At 38.5% G+C, this 22,322-nt stretch overlaps 1 protein-coding gene across 2 annotated transcripts; it reads left to right on the top strand.

Moving 5' to 3' along the window:
* On the top strand, positions 1-10,295 carry CUNH3orf38 (chromosome unknown C3orf38 homolog). Of its 2 annotated transcripts, none has more exons than XM_033211587.1 (3): positions 1-520; positions 3,910-4,151; positions 8,372-10,295. In XM_033211587.1, the coding sequence occupies exons 1-3, from the start codon at positions 394-396 to the stop codon at positions 8,981-8,983; spliced, it is 981 nt and encodes a 326-aa protein (XP_033067478.1). In that variant the 5' UTR covers positions 1-393; the 3' UTR covers positions 8,984-10,295. The 2 variants fall into 2 exon arrangements, with proteins under 2 accessions (XP_033067478.1, XP_033067477.1); XM_033211586.1 differs by having other exon boundaries at positions 3-520; positions 8,369-10,295.
* The last annotated feature ends 12,027 nt before the right edge of the window (positions 10,296-22,322 follow it).

Raw genomic sequence — 22,322 nt, 5'->3', positions numbered from 1 at the left:
ACGGGAGCTCGCGGTGCACCCGGCTTGCGGGCTGCTTTCTACGCACCTGCACCTGCGCAGCCCTCCAAGGCGGTCTTTTGGAGGAGGGACTTCTCTTTCGGTAACCAGCTCCCTTGCTGAAAGTGTATGTTCTCCATATAAACCCGGTACTTCCCTTAATTGAGATACGTGGGACTTCACTCCGTCCCCAGCCCGGAACCACAAGCGGGAGCACTTTGTTTCCTGATTGACCTCTTTGGCGATTACTTCCGCCCAGAGGCCTGAAATACTCGAGGCCCTTCGACGGCGAACAACGAGAAAGGCACTTCCGGTGTCTGTTGCCAGGCGCGGGCCCAGTGGGCCGTAGGGGCGACATTATTGCCGTCGTCTTTACCCCCAGCCCCGGGGGTGGAGATGTCGGGACTCAGCTCTTCGGAGATGGAGGGCTGCCGTAACCTGCTTGGCCTACTGGACAACGACGAGATCATGGCCCTATGCGACACCGTCACTAACCGCCTGGTGCAGCCTGAAGACCGCCAAGGTAAGAGCGGACCCTTCACCTAGAAGGCTGCCGCCCCTCCCCTGGCCTCACGCCTACCCCGCTTAGGCAGAATCCCCGGGAATCTTGGTCGCCACGGCAGATCCGCGGCTCTGCAACCACTACCCAGACTTGGGCTGCCGGGTCAAGGGAGGGAGGTGGTGGTGGTGATGATGGCGCGGCTTCCAGGTTTTATCCATTCAATATTATGGGCAGCGCTTGTTAATTCAAGGATTCGGAAGAAGTCATTAGTAATTTTTAAAATTTTTCTGGGGAGCCAGAATGTTTTGCATTTTCAGTTCCGATCAGCTGACGAGAGTCAGCTGCCGCTCGGGCGTTTTTCTTCAAGTTTGAGTGGGAGGAGGTTGGCAAACATTTTCTATGTCTCTGGTAAAAAGCAACTACTGTAATTAAATGGCAGACACCTTGAATCCGTGTCTCTTTTTGGAGGCAAAATGTTTCAGAGCTGATTTGCGTACTAGGAATACATACAAGCGAGCTAAATACATACTCCGGTGGATTTTTAAGGACTATTAGTGCGAAGTCTGATTGTGACTAGTCCATGTAAAAATGTAAAGCGTTTGTTCATTTTGTGTGTCGGGTAGCTAGTTTTATTTTAAATTTGCTGAATTTTACTTCAAAACGTGAACAATTCCAGATTCCCATATTAGTATATGATTATCTTTAAAAGATTCTGCCCTTTTAAAACTAGGTTTTTCTGCTTAAGTCGGATTTCATTTTTGGCATTGAAGAAAGTCATTTATCACTTTGAGCCATGGACACTTAAAAGAGGAAATTCCAAATAATTAAGACCTAAAATAGTTTTAGACTTACATGGTTCTTCAGCGTTTGTCTTACATGCCTTCACCTTCTTACAGTCATGGTGAGTGTGAATTTAAAATTACAATGGATAAAATGCTGCATTTAATTGATAGGGTATCTAAAAGCAAATAAGAAAAAAATTCCCAGTTCAAAAACGTTCAAATGACTTGAAGAAACATTGTTGGGACGTGGGGGAGAATAACATTTAAGCATATGAAACTATACTCAGTGCCTTTAGAAACTAATGAAATGAAAACCAGAAACAGAAGTTGTCTTTTCTGTGTACCAGATTGGAAAAAAAAAATGAAAAATATACACTATAAACTTCAAGTGTTCATGATCAGGTGAAGCAGCTCGTTGACAACTAGTGAAGGAGTTTAAGTGAAAACTACCACTTTGAAGAACAAATTTGACATCTCCTAAAATGGCAGATTAGACACATACTCGAGACCGACCTAGTCTTCTCAAACTTGAATATGCTTTTGAATCTCTCAGGGATCTTGTTAAAATGCAGGTTCTGATTCATTAGTTTTAGGGGAGGCCCAGAAATTCTGCTTCTGACAAGCTCCAGGCTGATGCTCATACTGCTTGCCCCTTTGGGCACTGGGAGATATGTATGAGAATGTTCAAAGTAACAGCGTTTGTAATTGGACACAGAGTAGAAGTCTGTAAACAGAAGAATAGCTAGGTACCTTGTGTACAGTCATATAACTAATTATGATATAGCAGTGAAAATGAGCTAGCTATGTGTATCAGATTACTCCAGAAAATATTAAGTGAAAAGCTGATTATAGAAAACTATATATTGTGTATGGATGGATTGAATTTATAGCACAATTTAAAACATACCAAACCAAATATAGTTCAGGGATATATACTTATGCTGTACAGCTATAAAAAAAGGGAAATTTTAAAGCAACATTTAGTATAGTAGCTACCCTGAGGTGGATGAGAAGAAAGAGGAATAGCATTAGGGAAGAGACGGAATGGGGGCCTCAAAGATAGTATTATTTCTTACGTCCTAAGTTAGGAGGTATGCATATGGAAGTTCTTCTTATTGCCATTCTGTATGACTCACACATGTCAGAAATATTCTTTGGTCTGTGTTTATTTTTTATTTTTATTTTTATTTTTTTATTTTTTATTTTTGAGACGGAGTCTCGCTCTGTCGCCCAGGCTGGAGTGCTGTGGCCGGATCTCAGCTCACTGCAAGCTCCGCCTCCCGGGTTCACGCCATTCTCCTGCCTCAGCCTCCCGAGTAGCTGGGACTACAGGCGCCGCCACCTCGCCTGGCTAGTTTTTTGTAGTTTTTAGTAGAGACGGGGTTTCACCGTGTTAGCCAGGATGGTCTCGATCTCCTGACCTTGTGATCCACCCGTCTCGGCCTCCCAAAGTGCTGGGATTACAGGCTTGAGCCACCGTGCCCGGCCTGGTCTGTGTTTAATATAAATATTTTAAAATACAAGTCGGCCAGGCGTGGTGGCTCACGCCTGTAATCCCAGCGCTTTGGGAGGCTGAGGCAGGTGGATCATCTGAGGTCAAGAGTTCGAGACCAGCCTGGCCAACGTGGTAAAACCCTGTCTCTACTAAAAATACAAAAATGAGCTGGGTGTGGTGGCACACACCTGTAACCCCTTGGGAGACTGCGGCAGGAGAATCCCTTGAACCCAGGAGGTGGAAGTTGCAGTCAGCCAAGATTGCGCCACTGCAGTCCAGGCTGGGTGACAGCGAGACTCCGTCTCAAAAGAATAAAAATTAAAATAAAAAGTATAAAAATACAAGCCCTGGTTCTCCACTTTCTAGAAATACAATAATTGGGCCAGATGCGGTGGCTCACGCTTGTAATCCCAGTACTTTAGGAGGCCAAGGCAGGCGGATCACGAGGTCAGGAGATCAAGACCATCCTGGCTAACATGGTGAAACCCAGTCTCTACTAAAAAAAAAAAAAAAAAATACAAAACAATTTAGTTGGGCATGGTGGCAGGCACCTGTAGTCCCAGCTACTCAGGAGCCTGGGGCAGGAGAATGACATGAACCCGGGAGGCAGAGCTTGCAGTGAGCCAAGATTGCACCACTGCATACCAGCTTGGGTGACGGAGAAAGACTCGTCTCAAAAAAAAAAAAAAAAAAACAAGAATTGATACCTAATATGGCCTCAACTTTCATTATCTGTAGAGGAGATAGGACTAAAATTCCTTGACATCTAAAATATTGTTGTAATTGTCCCTATTTTTAGAGGTTGTACATGAATTTAGGACTCTTGGCCTTATTAGAAAAAATGTTTTTTCTGGCTTGTTTTCTTAAAATGCAATTCTTTAAGAGAAAATGCTGAACTTTCACTGTCACTTATGGGAAGTGAAGAGATTTTAGGTAAGGGAAGTTTAAGGCATAAAGACATTAAAAGAAAACTGACAGTGGACTTCCTGTTTTTTTTAAGTGATGGCTATCATGCAGCAGCAGTAATACTGTGAAAAGAGCTTGTAAATATTATTTAATAGAGTTTCTGCTGACCTGGCACAAATTTGTAAGTGCCTCATGATTTTTTATTAATCTTCGCTATTTCTTTCTAGATGCTGTTCGTGCGATATTAGTGTACAGCCAAAGTGCAGAAGAACTTCTAAGGCGTAGAAAAGTCCACCGAGAAGTTATATTTAAGTACTTGGCAACACAGGGGATTGTTATACCTCCAGCTACTGAAAAACACAATCTTATTCAGCATGCAAAAGATTACTGGCAAAAGCAACCACAACTGAAATTGAAGGAAATGCCAGAGCCAGTTACAAAGACAGAGGACATCCAACTCTTTCAACAGGTAAAATAAATCTTAGAGTTCTTTTCTGAACCTTTGTTCTGTCTGAAACTTTGTTGATAATCCTAAATCTTGGGGAACATGGTTAATAATGTTTGTGGGGTTTTTTTATTTTTATTTTTTAAGAGATTCTTGCTCTGTTGCCCAGGCTGGAGTGCAGTGGTATAATCATAGCTCACTGCAGCCTTGAATTTCTGGGTTCAAGTGATCCACCCTCCTCTGCCTCCTGAGTAGCTAGGGCTACAGGCATGCACCACCATGCCTGGCTAATTTTTAAAATATTTTGTAGGGATAGGGTCTCAACTATGTTGCCCAGGCTGTTCTTGAACTCCTGGCCTCAAGTGGTCCTCCCACCTCAGCTGGAATTACAGGCATGAGCCACCATGCCTAGCCTATTTTATTTATATTTTATAATTTTAACTTTGTTTCATATTCTATCAGTCCCGAAGGAAGGAAGAGACCAGTAAAGCAACTAAAAGAAAAAATGTTTCTGACATATCGTGATATGTATGGAATCATCTATTGATATGTGAGAGAAAAAGTATTTTTCAATATCAGCATCATCAAATGAGGACTATTGGATTTTTAGAGAGTAAACTTCAAGGTTAATTTTTTTTTTTTTTCCGGTGGAATACTGTTTATTTAAAAAAGGACTGCTGATACATGCAACAACCTGTATGAATCTCAAAAACATAAAGTAGAGCAAAACAAGCCAGACAAAACATACTATCTAATTACTTTTATATTAAAGTCACTTCTAGGCAAAGCTAGCATTTGATAATAGATACCAGAGCAGTGGCTGCTTTGAGTGAGGGCGAGGAATTCAAATTGAATGGAAAAGGGGCCTGAGGAAATGTTCTGGGGTGATTGAAATGTTTTGTATTTTGATCTAGATGATGATTATGTAGCTGCATACATTTGTCAACATTCCTCATGCTGTGTGTTTAGTTTTGTGATTTTACTATATGTAAATTCCTTAATAAAATACTATTATAAAATAAGCTGTAAATTAAATGGAATTAACTTCAAGTTTATATTGAGTTTATACGTTTCCATTGAACAATCACTAGTGCTGGTTAAAAGTGGCTTATCGACTTACTCATTTCTTTTATTTTTCTCAAATATTACTGATTTATTTATATGCAAATGCCTTTTTTGTTTATATCTTCACTTTTTTTTTTAAATTATACTTTAAGTTCTAGGGTACATGTGCACAACGTGCAGGTTTGTTACATATGTATACATATGCCATGTTGGTGTACTGCACCCATTAACTCGTCATTTACATTAGGTATATCTCCTAATGCTATCCCTCCCCTCCCCCCTCTCCCCACAATAGACCCCGGTGTGTGAGGTTCCCCTTCCTGTGTCCAGGTGATCTCATTGTTCAATTCCCACCTATGAGTGAGAACATGCGGTGTTTGGTTTTCCATTCTTGCGATAGTTTGCTGAGAATGATGGTTTCCAGCTGCATCCATGTCCCTACAAAGGACAGGAACTCATCCTTTTTTATGGCTGCATAGTATTCCATGGTGTATATGTGCCACATTTTTGTAATCCAGTCTGTCACTGATGGACATTTGGGTTGATTCCAAGTCTTTGCTATTGTGAGTAGTGCTGCAGTAAACATACGTGTGCATGTGTCTTTTTAGCAGCATACCTTATAATCCTTTGGGTATATCCTCGGTAATGGGATGTCTGGGTCAAATGGTATTTCTAGTTCTAGATCCTTGAGGAATCGCCACACTGTTTTCCACAGTAGTTGAACTAGTTTACAGTCCCACTAACAGTGTAAAAATGTTCCTATTTCTCCACTTCCTCTCCAGCACCTATTGTTTCCTGATTTTTTAATGATTGCCATTCTAACTGGTGTGAGATGGTATCTCATTGTGGTTTTGATTTGCATTTCTCTGATGGCCAGTGATGATGAGCATTTTTTCATGTGTCTGTTGGCTGTATGAATGTCTTCTTTTGAGAAATGTCTGTTCATATCCTTTGCCCAATTTTTGATGGGGTTGTTTTTTTTCTTGTAAATTTGATTGAGTTCTTTGTAGGTTCTGGATATTATCCCTTTGTCAGATGAGTAGATTGCAAAAATTTTCTCCCATTCTGTAGGTTGCCTGTTCACTCTGATAGTAGTTTCTTTTGCTGTGCAGAAGCTCTTTAATTTAATGAGATCTCATTTGTCAATTTTGGCTTTTGTTGCCATTGCTTTTGGTGTTTTAGACATGAAGTCCTTGCCCATGCCTATGTCCTGAATGGTATTACCTAGGTTTTCTTCTAGGGTTTTTATGGTTTTAGGTCTAATGCAAGGTTAATTTTAACTTTAGCTCTGTGTAATTTTTTTTCACTTTAGAAGAATTTTATGGCAAATTCTTTCTCACTTTTAAGACATTTTTGGTATTGCAAAAATGTCATGAAAACAACCTAAAATTTTACTTAAAAAATTTTTTTTGAAGTTCCAGGGTATGTGTGCAGGTTTGTTAAATAGGTAAACATGTGCCATGGTGTTTTGCTGCACCTATCAACCTATCACCTAGGTGTTAAGCCCAGCATGTGTTCGCTATTTTTCTTGATGCCCCGCCCCTACATTGGAACCTAAATTTTTTTTTTGCTTTTTTTTTTTTTTAGCTAGAAAAAGTTCTATTGTAGAAATTTTCTCCAACGGACATTGGCTGTTTCTGTTCTTTGTATCTCCACTGTACATTTTAGATATTGCACAAATATTTAAGTGTTCCTTGAATTAACCTCTAGGTAATTTGCAGATTTTTAAACTACATACCACATTTTTTGAATTAATGAGGTTTCAGAGTGAGAAAGCTTTGCCTTCACATTAGGAAAGAATCTTCTAAGAGCTTTCTTACTTTATGTACTGATAAGAGCATTGACTTTGAACTCATACAGATACAGCTTCCAATTAGGGTCTGCCATATACTAGGTGTGTTAACTTAGGCAAATAACTTGACCTTTCCGAGCCTTGTTTTTTTAATCTATAAAATGATCATAATAATATCTATGTCCTAGGGCTTATTGTGAAGGTAGGAAGAAATAGCTCTTAAGTACCACACACAGTGCCCAGCATATTGAATAGCAGGTGCTCAGTGAACCTAAGATCTCATACATCTCGGTAAAGTAGTGTTGTGGAACATATGGATGAATGAGATCTAGTCTATCAGGTAGATTTTTACAATAACTTTTTTTTTTTTTTTTTTGAGACAAAGTCTGTCCTGTCACCCAGGTTGGAGTACAGTGGCATGATCTCAACTCACTGCAGCCTCCGCCCTCTGGGTTCAAGTGCTTCTCCTGCCTCAGCCTCCCAAGTAGCTGGAATTACCGGCATGCGCCACTACACTTAGCTAATTTTTGTATTTTTAGTAGAGACGAGGTTTCACCATGTTGACCAGACTGGTCTTGAGCTCCTGACCTCAAGTGATCTGCCTGCCTCGGCCTCCCAAAGTACTGGGATTACAGGCATGAGCCACCGCACCCAGCTTACTGTAACATTTTCTTTGAAAAAAGAGAAATAATAGAATAAAATTAATCCCAGTTATAGAAAATAACCTGTTTCAATCACCGTAAGAATATCTATTTAAAGACAAATGAAAATGCTTAGTTATATCAATTTTATGTAATTTATATGCAAAATGCATCCATTTAAAGTGAACATCTTGAAGGTTTGGAATCTTGCTCTGTTGCACGGGCTGGAATGCAGTGGTGCTATCTTGGCTCACTGCGACCTCCGCCTCCCAAGTTCAAGTGATTCTCCTCCCTCAGCCTCCCGAGTAGCTGAGAATACAGGCACAGGCCACCATGCCCGGCTAATTCTTGTATTTTTAGTAGAGACGGGGTTTCACTATGTTGACCAGGCTGATCTCGAACTCCTGACCTCGCCATCCGCCTGCTTCGGCCTCCCAAAGTGCTGGGATTACAGGTGTGAGCCACTGCACCTGCCCAGTTCATACTAATTTTTTAGTTGGCCTTACTAAACCTTACTCTCTTAGCTGAATTTTCAGCAATTTAAGCTGGAAATTTCTAAAATGATTTTTCTCCTTTTGAAAAAAGATTTTTTACTATGCATAATGGGTTCAGCAAGTTCACATATAATTCATTTCTCTCTGGTGTAATGGGTGCATTCAAACTTTGAATAGGATAGAGAGAAAAATAAATATGAAAGTTAAACCTTGGTGTTATTTTGTATTTATTTTATTTGTTTCAATCAGCAGGTGAAAGAAGATAAAAAAGCTGAAAAAGTTGATTTTCGTCGCCTAGGAGAAGAATTCTGTCATTGGTTCTTTGGACTCCTTAATTCTCAGAATCCTTTTCTGGGACCACCTCAAGATGAATGGGGGCCACAGCACTTCTGGCATGATGTGAAGCTTAGGTTTTATTACAACACATCAGAACAAAATGTTGTGGACTACTATGGAGCAGAAATCGTGAGCCTTCGTTTGCTGTCACTAGTAAAAGAAGAATTTCTTTTTCTCAGCCCCAACCTAGATTCACATGGATTGAAATGTGCATCTTCTCCTCATGGACTGGTTATGGTTGGAGTTGCTGGGACTGTCCATCGAGGAAACACTTGTTTGGGCATTTTTGAACAAATTTTTGGACTCATCCGCTGCCCTTTTGTGGAGAATACTTGGAAAATCAAATTTATCAACCTGAAAATTATGGGAGAGAGTTCCCTTCCTCCTGGAACATTACCGAAACCAGCTGTTAAATTTGAACAAAGTGATCTAGAGGCCTTTTATAATGTAATCACTTTATGTGGTACCAGCGAAGTACGACATAATGTAAAGCAGTTTTTGGATAGTGGAACTGGGGACCAAGTTTGATGTAGTGGAAATTAGACATTGCTGAACAAAAGAGAACTGGGTTTACCTGACCCTCTAAAGCGCTAAGTACTGTCAGCCTGAAAAGATCTTCTGTACAGAAACTCTTCCAAATGCTATCTCAGTAATGTCTGAATTATTTCAGATGTGAAAATTGACATATTTTAGTTGAAATACCTTTCTGGACTACAGACTTACATAGTATGTGAATACTTACCATTTCTACCCGAATTGCAGCAAATGTTCTGAAAGCTTAATGCAAATAAATCCCACTTTAGATCTGACAGCTAACTGTGTGCCTTAGAAACCAGGTAATATTTTCCTTTTACTCAGTGAATATTCTGCTAATATCTGCACTTTTCATGTGGGAAAGGATTAATAATGGTCCAGGCTTCCCCTCTTTAAGTTTCTTGTTTACTTTTGTCTAACTCTGGATAATTGTATTTTACAAATGCATCTCACCATAGTATATTTTTAAAACTATTAAATATTTTAGATCAAAGGTCTCATTTTAGAAAATTTAACATTCTTTTTGCAAAAAAGTCCAATAGTTTAAAAGTTTAAGAAAAACTTACTACCTCTTTAAATATTTGAGAGACGTTTTTCAAAGTTATCAGCTGTAGTCCAAGCTAAATATCTTTTGTAATCTGCACATTTTCCTTACTGTTTTTGGGCAATGATAAATACTGTTCTCAAAACAGACTTTATTCTTACCTAGGCTTCAGCCGACAGTTTTATAGAGCCGTTATTATAATACGATATAGAGGAAATATGCTGTTGAAATTTTAAAGGTATGTCCAGTTCCTAACTTTTAAACAAATTACTCTTCCTCTTGGTTGATCTTGGCAGAGGTGACAAAAAAACCCAAAACAACCCCATGCATTTATAATGCGTGTTTACACATATACATAAGTATACATATACTCCCACATTATAGCTTAGAATGTTTAGTTTTTTACCTTTCTGTTACTAGGTTTGAGTTACATGGTTGAGTTGCCAAATTATTTACATGCTTTGAAGTTTAAATTCTTCATCACCTAGCAACTGTTTGCTGATCATGGATTTTCTTAGTTACTTTAATTTATAAAAGTACCATTTGGAAAAAAACTCAATTGGAAAATGTGATGATGTATTTGTACATGTTACTTTTTCCTTTACTATAATCATCTAGGGATACTGATAAGAATTTTGCAAATAGGAGGCTGAAAACTCATCCTTTTTGTTTTTTTAATGCTATGTCTCTTATGAGGAATATGAATTGGTATGTCCTAAAATAAGAATAAAGGAGGGAAATCCCTTTTGTCTGCTATAAGAATAGTGTATCGTTCAGATTTAATTTGTAGTTGTGTTGCTCTTAAAGTTTTAGGCATTTAACCAGAACAAAGAAAATTTTATAACTGCTAGTTACACTATTATTGTAATATAATTAAGTATAAGGAAGAGTGTGCAAAATAATTTCCTCTCATGTTTTTATAAAGGTACACAATCAGGTCACAAGTCCATCTTTCTCCATCCTATACCTCTGCTTGAGTTTTGAAAACTGGGTTACCTTTTATTCCTTAGTTCGAAGTTTGAAATACCATTATAAAGTGTAATAGATAAACATCCTAAGTAAAGGATGAAATTAAAAACCATTCCTGTTACCACAGATATTCAAAAAGGGCAGGGATTTCCTCTAGGTACCTTTAGTGTTGAACTTTTGAGTTTGTGTAAAGCCCAAATAAGGCTGCAATTTCTGCACATGGTTTTGATTCAACCTTAAAAATTTAAAATCCTTTTGATAGTCTTAAGATTCTTGAGGATTAATGCTATTTTATTTCATGTTTATTTCACGAATCCCTAGATGTGGGCACACTGTACAGCCTAATGTTGGAGTGAATGTGTTAATGAATGAGCGAAAAGCTACTTATATACTGTATACAAAAGGCTTTTCTGCTTCTGGAGTTTATCTTTGGTTCTTCTCATTAGTGTTACTTTTTCAGTCACGTAGTTTGAGTTTCATACTTGAATACGCAGAAACTTTTAAGGCCCCAAAATAACTCAGATTTGGGAGGAGAAAGATACTGACTTTAAAAGCCCAGGGTCAGTAACAGACCCTGAGATTCCTGAGGCTACCTGGAAAACATTACAGGGGAAGTGTGTGAAAAACAGTATTTGGAGGAGAAAGACCTAGAGGAATTGAAATCTATTGGTGATGCTTGAAGCTTGATCAGCCTTTTGTGAGAATAGCCAAAAACACACTGCCAGGATTGAACCCTACTTGTGCTATGACCCCATTAGTCTGTTCATGCCAGGGAGTGGTGGAGAAAGAACCCTGCTGTAGTTCTCTGTTTTGATATACCCAACTGGTATTTGGAAATTCTGGAGTCAGTCGTAAAGAAGAATACCATACACATAATTCATCATAATTGGGCGGTCAAACTGAGGAGACCGTCTGGACCTTTACTTGCTGTAGGCTAATTTGCCATAGCCTAATAACAGGGCATACATAGTAAATATCCTTTTTTGTTGAAATTTTTTAAAAAATGTAATAGTTATGTTAGAATACTTTGTTAGAATCTAGAATGTGAAATAATGTACTTCATGTGTCTTCTTACCAAAAATACCAACGATAAGGGAAAAAGCCATCTTTAATTATTAAATCAACTTGAAAATGGCAAACAAGATAGCAGATCAGGAAATGTTCTGGGTTTTCAGAAAGGTAACATTTTTATACTAAAAGAAGGTTAGTTAGCTAGTACCAGTAAGAAATTGTAATAGTGTCTGAAAAAAGATATAAAGAACAGTGGCTTAAAAAAAAGTACAAAACTGCATTTTAACAAAATAGATCATATGGCTAAGTAGATCAAAACAATGAATGCAAACCACACTGTAATGTTATCTTAGGATATCTCTGTTTTCACAAACTTAGCTGACCTTTTCTTTCTGGGTTGTGGAAGTTGGTCATACAAGTTGAGTGCCGTGTTCTTAGGAAAAATATTTGCATGAATTTTTAGAGTTTTTACATATTTCATTGAGTCAACGGGTTTCACTAAAACATCTGTGCGTCTTATTCTCCATGTTTGGAAAATCCTGCCGTAATAATAATTACATTGCCCCAGACGACTCCTGTATTAGAAAGTGGAAATATTTATAAAAGATTTTGTGGTATTTTTAAGTCCTTAAGTTAGCTAAACCTTTTTTATGAGTGAAAGGATAATCTCTAGGAAACGTTAGTTTATGATAGTTGTAACTTGTGAATTTTGGTTTTCAGATATGGAGACAAAACCAACCAAAATACTGTCAAGTGGAACGTAAAAATATTAATTCAGAATTCATCTTATTTTGGCAAGATAAATTTAATGAAGAATAACATACTTTGGAGAAAGTGATAAAAACGTGAAAAAAACATTTAGAAATGATTCTCCAGACCTTTACAAAAACTTTTCCTGAGAAATTATTTAGAAATAATTGTATATTGCTAGTTCTGATGAAGGATTTTGAAAATAGGAACATTTTTTCTTCCAGGCCTATCTATGTATGTGATCTCACCTTATACCTCTTCTTCCTGCCTCTCCCCTCACCCCCAAAATCCTATTCGTAACCTTTGTTATTTACCCAGTTTTGATACAGATAGCACAGTGTTCATGTTAGGAAACAACGCTTTCGGCCGGGCGCGGTGGATCAAGCCTGTAATCCCAGCACTTTGGGAGGCCGAGACGGGCGGATCACGAGGTCAGGAGATCGAGACTGTCCTGGCTAACACGGTGAAAGCCCGTCTCTACTAAAAAATACAAAAAACTAGCCGGGCGAGGTGGCCGGCGCCTGTAGTCCCAGCTACTCGGGAGGCTGAGGCAGGAGAATGGTGTGAACCCGGGAGGCGGAGCTTGCAGTGAGCTGAGATCCGGCCACTGCACTCCAGCCTGGGAGACAGAGCGAGACTCCGTCTCAAAAAAAAAAAAAAAAAAAAAAAAAGGAAACAACACTTCCTGGATTGGGATTCTCTTCAAGTTTATTTGGCGTATATTTGTTTAGCATCTATTGGTAAGTCACTGAATCAAATGCAAGACAAAATAATATATCAGTAGATTATTTATATAAACTTACATTGGATTCAGATCTCAGTCTCTGGGTTTAGGTTTTCTCAAGGTGGAAACTTTTAGGCCCTTTGTTGAAGGATTCAGATCCTTTTATATGGTTTGGAAAATTTTTTAATTGAAATTTTAAATAGCCATATGACTCTAGCTAACCATGTTTTTTTGTTGTTATTTTTTGTTATTGAGACGGAGTCTCACTCTTGTCACCCGGGCTGGAGTGTAGTGGCACGATCTCGGCCACTGCAACCTCTGTCTTCCAGGTTCAAGCGATTCTCCTGCCTCAGGCTCCTGAGTAGCTGGGACTACAGGTGCGTGCCGGGCCACGCCCGGCTAATTTTTTTTGTATTTTTAATAGAGACGGGGTTTTACCATGTTAGCCAGGATGGTCTCGATTTCCTGACCTCGTGTTCCACCTGCCTTGGCCTCCCAAATTTCTGGGATTACGGGCGTGAGCCACTGTGCCCGGCGCCATATAGATGTTATCAGTACAAAATACAGGACATTTTGACAGGCCACCTTATTTAGAATTGGAAACAAAAGTTTCCAAATTGAGTGTGCTAAATGCTTTTAGCTTTATTTTTCTAGTCTGAACCTTTGCAGTAGCCTTTCAGTAAGATGTAAATATTGAAATTAATTGTAATATTTACTGTGGTATGTAAAACCAGAAACTCCAGAACTACTTGTGTTAGTCATGAAATCACTGGCCTAGAGTTTGGTAGCTTCTAACTTCTAATGCCACTACTGCTAAATCTTTTCTTTCTTTTTTTTTTTTTTTTTTGTGAGTCATTTGGTGAGGCTCTTGATTAGTGATTTTCATCTTCAGTTTGTAGATATCCTACATCTCAGGTATGCAATTAGTTATACTTGAATTAATAAATTCAAGGATTGAAGGAAAAATCACCCACTGCCAACTCTTACTTGTCTGATTCAGTGTTTTCTGAACAAAAAATAACAGGAAAGACTTTTCCTTAAAACATTTAGTTTATAAGTTTGCATCTTTTCCATGTCTCATCTTTTACTATACTAATCATTTGTATTACACTTAATTCTCAAATTGTTACATGTAAGTTACCTTTGCCTCCCCAAATGGTAAATCATTAGAACTGGTGATTCTTACTTATTTTGCAGTCTTCTTTTTTCCAGTGCCTTGCACAGCATAAGTCAAATTTGGGGTGCTTATTACATGCCAGTTACTATTCCATATACATTGCATGTATTTACTCGTTCAATCTTATGAGCAACTACATGAGATAGATGCGATTATCCCTCTTTTACCTGAAAACGGGATTGAGTAACTTCCTAGGCTATCCAAGTATGTGATAAATACTGTGACTACACTGTATTTCCTCATATGTAGTAGGGTTTTGAGGAACACTTTTTGATTGATTATCTTCAGTGTGAAGGTTTTCATTTGTTGGCATTTATTTCCAAAACAAAGATTCCTTTAATCTATATTGCTGATCTAAATACAGAGTAGGAGTATTAATTCATAGTGTATTCTTGTAATTATATCTAGAGTTGCTCATTTAGTGATTTAAAATATCTTGGAGAAAAATACAGAATATTCATGTAAAACAATGTTTCATAAAGACAATTGGGTAACATATGTAACAATTTGTATCAAATACCTTGAACTCGCCACAATCTCTAGTCTTTCCCTTCCTGTTTATGACACCATTGTGCTTTCAGTGTCACAGACGGTCTTTGTTTCATATGTTCAATTTCTTGCCACATTCGGATGTAGCATATCTGTAGTGTTTTCTGTTTCAGCTGCTGCTGCTGTTAGGTCCTCTTTACCTAACCTTTCACTAATTTTAATCTTATTTCTCTGCTTTAATATTGGTGCCTATTTGTGATGTTAAAATTTTCTGGAAGTACAACTTTCATGTGCAGAACTTTCAGTGGTATTGCATTACCTCCAAAATGAAATTCAGATATCATAATCTGCCATTCATCGCCACCTATTTTGACTCCACTCACTTTCACACATTGTTTGGTACAGTCAACATCTACTAAGCAGGCTTTCTCTTTATCCTGTACTTAGCCCTCCGCTTTTATGCCCACGTATCCAAAATTATAGAACTTAACTTTTGGCTGGGCGCGGTAGCTAACTCCTATAATCCCAGCACTTGGGGAGGCCGAGGTGGGCAGATCACAAGGTCAGGAGTTCAAGATCAGCCAGGCCAACATGGTGAAACTCCATCTGTACAAAAAAATACAAAAATTAACTGGGCGTGGTGGCACATTCCTGAAGTCCCAGCTGCTCGGGAGGCTGAGGCAGGAGAATTGATTGAACTGGCACCCAGGAGGCAGAGGTTGCAGTGAGCTGAGAGCGTGCCACTGCACTCCAACCTGGGCTACAGAGTGAGACTCAGTCTCAAAAAAAATAAAAAAAAAAAACAAAAACTTAGTTTTCATTTTATTACAGGCAATTGGATAATATATTGTAGGAAGAAAAGAACTATGATTCAAACAGTGTAAAGAAATTTCTTCAATCAAGCATTTTTCCTCTTCAGGAGTTTTGTGTACATTGTCTAGAATAATCTTTCCCAAGCTTTTTGCATGACTGCTTCATTTTCACCTTTGAGGCTGTCTGCCTTTTATCTTGGATTAAATGTTTTATCTAAATTCTCAATATTTATCAGAGCACCTTGTTTGAGTCTAGCACTTTAGATATTATTTGGTAATTTACTAATTTATCATGTATCTCCCCCAGTAAATGTTAAGCTGAGAACAGGGACTGTAACTATTTTACTCACATTATATTTGTATTGCTTTGCACAGAGACTAGATATTAAATGTTTATTAAAGATAGAAGTAAGGAAGTAGTGCTACTTTGTATTCAAAGCTCTATATATTCCTAGACCTTTGGTTATCTGTTAAAAACATGACCTAGCATATGACATACATCAGATGCTCAGTAAATATGTTTAATGAATAAAGCCAAAGTTATCTTCTGGAATGATAATATACGAGCTGTAATACACCTGGTAGTTAGAATCATCTAGTTCTTATGCTTTTTTGTTGTTGTTGAGACAGAGTTTCACTCTTGTTACCCAGACTGGAGTTTAATGACACGACCTCGGCTCACTGCAAGCTCCGCCTCCTGGGTTCAAGCGATTCTCCTGCCTCAGCCTCCCTAGTAGCTGGGACTACAGGCGCCTGCCACCACACCCAGCTAATTTTTTGTATTTTTAGTAGAGATGGGGTTTCACCATGTTGGCCAGTCTGGTGTTGAACTCCTGATCACAGGTATTCCACCCGCCTCGGCCTCCCAAAGTGCTGGGATGACAAGAATGAGCCACCGTGCCCCTTCTAGTTCTTATACTTTTATGAAAGACAAAGACGCTGAAGTGCTCCCCTGACCCCCCGGCCCCGAAAAAAGCTCAGTAACATGCTGAAGATCACATAGTTTTGTTGTGGTGATCTGGCCTGTTTTTGTTTTTTAACAGCAAAGCCCATGTGTTTTCTTGCACTTCGTTTAGTCTGACTATTGCCATTACGTTAGTTTGAAAGAATTTAAACTTAAATCATCAATTTCTTCACGTGAAGAAATGGACCATCTAGATTAGATGGTTTCTAAGGTCTGCTGTGATTTTAAAGTTATATAGTGTTGTGGTTGTATGTCTTTGCAGCAGTTCAAGAATATTGTTTTTAAAGGAATTTGTAGTTCATTGTTGGGAAATTTTTCTATTATTTTGCTTCCTCATAAGTGATGCCCATTTTTCAAAGAAATACATATACATTTTTAAGTATGTGTGTGAGTAGTATGTGTATTTCTGTCTACAAAATTATAAAATGATGAAACTATTCTCTCATACCTAGAATATAAAAGAGAAAAAAGTGTGAATTCTTTAAAATATTTTTCTATGCCCTAATCACTGGAAGTCCTGTAGTTCTTTCAAACTGTGCTATAAAATTTGTCTCGATGCTTATGTTCAAAATATATTTCCATGTTTTAGTCAAGAGAAGTACAAAGTGGCTTGACAGAAGGTGAAATTAAAGACTGCTGGTAATCCCTCGAAGAGACTGAGTAATAGGAGTTGACAAATATTTAAGATTGGCATTGGAGAAAAATGGCAGATTCAGGATAGGCTGTTTCTGCAGGAAGCATGGTTCTGGATGAGTGCTGCTCAGAAAGTGATTGAAAGTTATTTCAGGAAGTTTAATAGAAATGTTGGTTTAGCAAAGACAACAGATTTTGCTATTTTGACTGCAGTGATTGTATTAATTCAGATTTATGAAAGAAAGAGCCCAGAATACAGAAATAAGGTAACAACAGAAAGTTTAAGCATGTCAAGAACTTTAATGCTGGAATTGTCAGAGCAACCACAAAATTACTGGGCATCAATAGACTCCTAAGAATTAAGAGAAATTGCAGAATGTAAGCCATGATTGTCATTTTAGGAACGTTATGCTAGAGCGCAGGTTTAGGATTGGGCAAAAGAGTTGATTTTTAAGACTGCATTGGTGTTCTCTCTCTCTCTTTCCTTTTTTCTTTCTTTCTTTTTTTTTGAGACAGATTCTCGTTCTGTCACACAGGCTGGAGTGCAGTGGTGCAAGCTCGGCTCACTGCAACCTCCGCCTACCAGGATCAAGCGATTCTCCTGCCTCAGCCTCCTGAACAGCCGGGATTACAGGCACATTCCACCATGTCCGGCTAATTTTTGTATTTTTAGTAGAGACAGGGTTTCACCGTGTTGGCCAGGCTGGTCTCAAACTCCTGACCTTGTGATCCACCCGCCTTGGCCTCCCCCAGTGCTGTGATTACAGACATGAGCCTCCGTGCCCAGGCTGGTGTTCTCTCTTAAATGTGTTTCTTTTTTTTTTTTTTTTTTTTGAGACGGAGTCTGGCTCTGTCGCCCAGGCTGGAGTGCAGTGGCCGGATCTCAGCTCACTGCAAGCTCCGCCTCCCGGGTTTACGCCATTCTCCTGCCTCAGCCTCCCGAGTAGCTGGGACTACAGGTGCCCGCCACCTCGCCCGGCTATTTTTTTGTGTTTTTAGTAGAGACGGGATTTCACCGTGTTAGCCAGGATGGTCTCGATCTCCTGACCTCGTGATCCGCCCGTCTCGGCCTCCCAAAGTGCTGGGATTACAGGCTTGAGCCACCGCGCCCGGCCGAAATGTGTTTCAATATGATGGACATTTATTGAGCACTTAGTTTGTGTTGGGCGTTTCAACAGGAGGCACTGGTATATAAAGTAGCTTGTTCTAGTTCGTATATCATTTGCACTTTGCTTAACTCGTATAAGTACTTTTTACTGTTTAATAAATAGTTTATTTTGTTAGAAAATACTTCTCTGATCTCTCATTGATGCCCTTCGTTCTGTTTTAACCATTGTCATCTTTGGACATCTGTCTCAATTGTGGGTAAGACCTTAACCTTTGGACTAGAGAGCAATGCTGCTTACAAAAGAATGATCGTTGGTAGTCTGTTAAACAGATTTGCAATTTCAAAGAGAAAAAAAATGCAACTTTTTTCCACATACTTCACATATATTTTGCAAATCTTATGCATGTAATTCACATATTTTGCACATTTTAAATGTAAGATGATTTGCATGACAATCCCTTTAAGTTTTTAACAGTGTTAGTTTATTGTAGATGCATATGTACACAGTAAAGACTGTGTATGTCAGTTTTAACCTCAGCCAACACGAGGTTAACAGGATGTTCACCTTACTAATGTTCTTTCTTATTAATTTTAATGCTTGTTAAATTTACATTTTATACTTAATACTCATTTTGCCAATTCACAAAATTGGCTTATTGAAAAATGAAAATAGTAACAAATATCATTTGTAAAAATGCTCCAGTGGAAATCAGCCAACACGAGGTTAACAGGATGTTCACCTTACTAATGTTCTTTCTTATTAATTTTAATGCTTGTTAAATTTACATTTTATACTTAATACTCATTTGCCAATTCACAAAATTGGCTTATTGAAAAATGAAAATAGTAACAAATATCATTTGTAAAAATGCTCCAGTGGAAATCACTTCAGTGTGAATACAGAATTAGAAAATGTATGTGGTTTTGGCCGGGCATGGTGGCTCACACTGGTAATCCCAGCAACTGGGGAGGCCTAGGTGGGTGGATCACCTAAGGTCAGGAGTTTAACATCAGCCTGGCCAATATGGTGAAAACCTGTCTCTACTAAAAATAAAAAAAAATTAGTCAGGCATGGTGGCTGTCTCCTGTAGTCCCAGCTATTCGGGAGGCTGAGGCAGGAGAATCTCTTGAACCCGAAGGGCAGAGATTGCAGTGAGCAGAGATCACCCCACTGCACTCCAACATGGGCGACAGAGTGAGACTGTCTCGCAAAAAAAAAAAAAAGAAAGAAAATGTATGTGCTTTAGAAGAGATTCTGTGTGTATGATGTTTTCAGACATCAGCTGATACAGATAGGGAAGGATAATGACTCTCTGGACTTATTTTTTTTTGGCCTGCATTCCATTCACCATTGGTCAGTACATTGCCTGTCAAATATCTACCTGTCACCATCAGAGTTATCACATCATTTTAAAAGTACATTAATTTCTCTGGTAATGAATTTAGTCAGGTAATTACTTCACATCTCAGTTTAAAATTTGTTATGCAATATTATGGATGAATCCAAAGTTACAGAAACATCACCCAGAGTTGTATTCCTTTGAACCAAGTACAAAATAAGACATTGTTGCTGAGAAGCTTGTAGAAAGTGTTAACAGTAATAACAAATATAATCAGGGAGAACAAGTGCTATTGGAAAAGTATTATTGATAAAGAACATTATGTAATTAAGTGACACTGTGGAAGAGCAGTTCCTATAATTTGCCTTCTAGAAGATATTATTCAGACAGAACCACTGCTGTACAGTGTATGAATCATATGGTGTGTGTTACATGTATCAGTGAGAAGTCCCTAACAACTCATTCTGTTTATCTCTGGAAACCTTTGAATATAGACAGTGAGGCTATGCTGGGAAGTAAGTTTTGGTGTGGACTAGAAAGAGTGACTCATGACCTTTAATAGTGGAGCACCAGCTGTTTGAGCAGTAGCGAAGGTGATTGTAAATAAAAGGGGCTATACAAAAAAGCCAATCAACACATCCCTTTCTTAAAACAGAGCAGTTAATTATCAACCATAAACCATTTAATGGTGATTTAATATTGAAGTGGCTAGAAAACACCAATCAAATTTTGATCTCTTGAGTCCAATCATTTTTATAATGCTATGTGAAAAAGTGGGCAGGAAGTTCAAAACTTCTTCCTATAGTACTGCCTATATAGAGGAAAAATATTCACGTGAAATTTTTGAGATGAGGACATAAATTTAAAACATTTCCTTGAGACAGTGTTAATGTTGATAAAGGGCTTTTCCTTGATTGTACACACCTTGCTCAAGTGGCCTATCAGCGAATCCAGTGTCTTGAAGAGCCATCACTTCAAGTCTTATGTGAATTTTAGTGGCAAAGAGATCAGATTATTTTAAGATTACACAACTCTCGTGCAAAGACTAAGTCTTATAGAGCTTTATTTTTTCCCCCACTGTCTTGTTATTTTTGCTTACCACAGAAACATATTTGGGGGCTTATTTAAAACCATATCTAAATACAGCATAAAAACATAATAATATAATAACGTGAAAGAATGCTTCCCTGAGTTGAATGCAAAGGACAGATTGGGAACCCATTTAACATCATCTACAGGTAGATTTTTGGTGACCTGAGGTAAAAAGATTATTTTGAGACACAGTATGTAGCCAAAAAAAAAAAAAAAAAGTGTACATGTGGATCAATGAAAACAAGAAATGTAAACCACATGTTTATTCTTAGAATAGCAGAAAAATGGCAAACTTCCTTTCTTTTTTTTCTTTGAGACGGAGTCTCACTCTTCTGCCCAGGCTAGAGTGAAGTGGTACGATCTTGGCTCACTGCAACCTCTGCTTCCTGGGTTCAAGCGATTCTCCTGCCTCAGCCTCCCAAGTAGCTGGGATTACAGGCACCTGTCACCATGCCCAGCTAATTTTTTATTGTATTTTTAGTAGAGATCGGGTTTCCCCATGTTGGCCAGGCTGGTCTTGAACTCCTGACCTCAGGTGATCCACCTGCCTCCGCCTCCCAAAGTGCTAGGATTACAGGCATGAGCCACTGTGCCTGGCACAAACTGCCTTTATGAATATATTACTGTAGTATAGAACGGCATTGTAGGAAAAGTAAAGCTGCCCATTTACCATTTTTATAAAGGTTCAACAAGTTGTACACTAAAAGCTTAATGCTGACCTGACTTTATATGACTTAAAGAAAAAAAAAATCACCTTTTTACCCAAGCAGTTGAACTGGAATTGTGTCCTTGTGCTTTTTAGGAACCATTCAGTGGCCTTATTTTATGTCTTTTCGTCACCACTGTGCTATGGCAGTTTAGTCGGTGATCACTTCTCCTTCTCCTTCCCACCCAAACAAGAATCAGTTTGAAACATTTTCAGTACTGGAATAAAAAATTTTTTAAAAATATTTTCTTTTGTTTACTTTCTGTGAATTACAATTACTAACATTTTTTAAATGCCATGTCGGCCGGGCGCGGTGGCTCAAGCCTGTAATCCCAGCACTTTGGGAGGCCGAGACGGGCGGATCACGAGGTCAGGAGATCGAGACCATCCTGGCTAACACGGTGAAACCCCGTCTCTACTAAAAAATACAAAAAACTAGCCGGGCGAGGTGGCGGCGCCTGTAGTCCCAGCTACTCGGGAGGCTGAGGCAGGAGAATGGCGGGAACCCGGGAGGCGGAGCTTGCAGTGAGCTGAGATCCGGCCACTGCACTCCAGCCACAGGGACAGAGTGAGACTCCCGTCTCAAAAAAAAAAAAAAAAATGCCATGTCATCTATCAGTGGTCAGTCTTCTAGAAGTGTGTAGACATGTTTTTGCACAATATATTTTGGGAGAAGGGGAGATTTTCATCAAATAATTTTTGTATTTTTTGTATTCACTATCATAATTAGTAAATGTATAAATATATTTCTTCTATACATAAATTGAGATGGCTTGCTGCAATGTCTGTCTTCATTTTATAGGTTAGTCTTTCTAAGGCTGATACTTTTGAAGCTCTTGGACTTGCATGTCAGGGAAAGTCCCAAGAGATGTACACAAATACCTTTAAAATAGCCTTCTGGACTCAATTGTTAGATTTCGCAGAGTAATGGTGAAGTTGAAGAGATTAACATGTTTTTCCATTAAATGTATTTTTCTTTTTATAAGTTCATATTTAAGAGCATTCGGAGTGTTT

Source organism: Trachypithecus francoisi, unplaced genomic scaffold, assembly GCF_009764315.1.
Source record: "Trachypithecus francoisi isolate TF-2019V2 unplaced genomic scaffold, Tfra_2.0 Lachesis_group0, whole genome shotgun sequence".
NCBI classification, from domain to species: domain Eukaryota; kingdom Metazoa; phylum Chordata; class Mammalia; order Primates; family Cercopithecidae; genus Trachypithecus; species Trachypithecus francoisi.
Note: the sequence above shows the minus strand (reverse complement) of the source record. Positions and strands in the feature narration are given on the sequence as shown.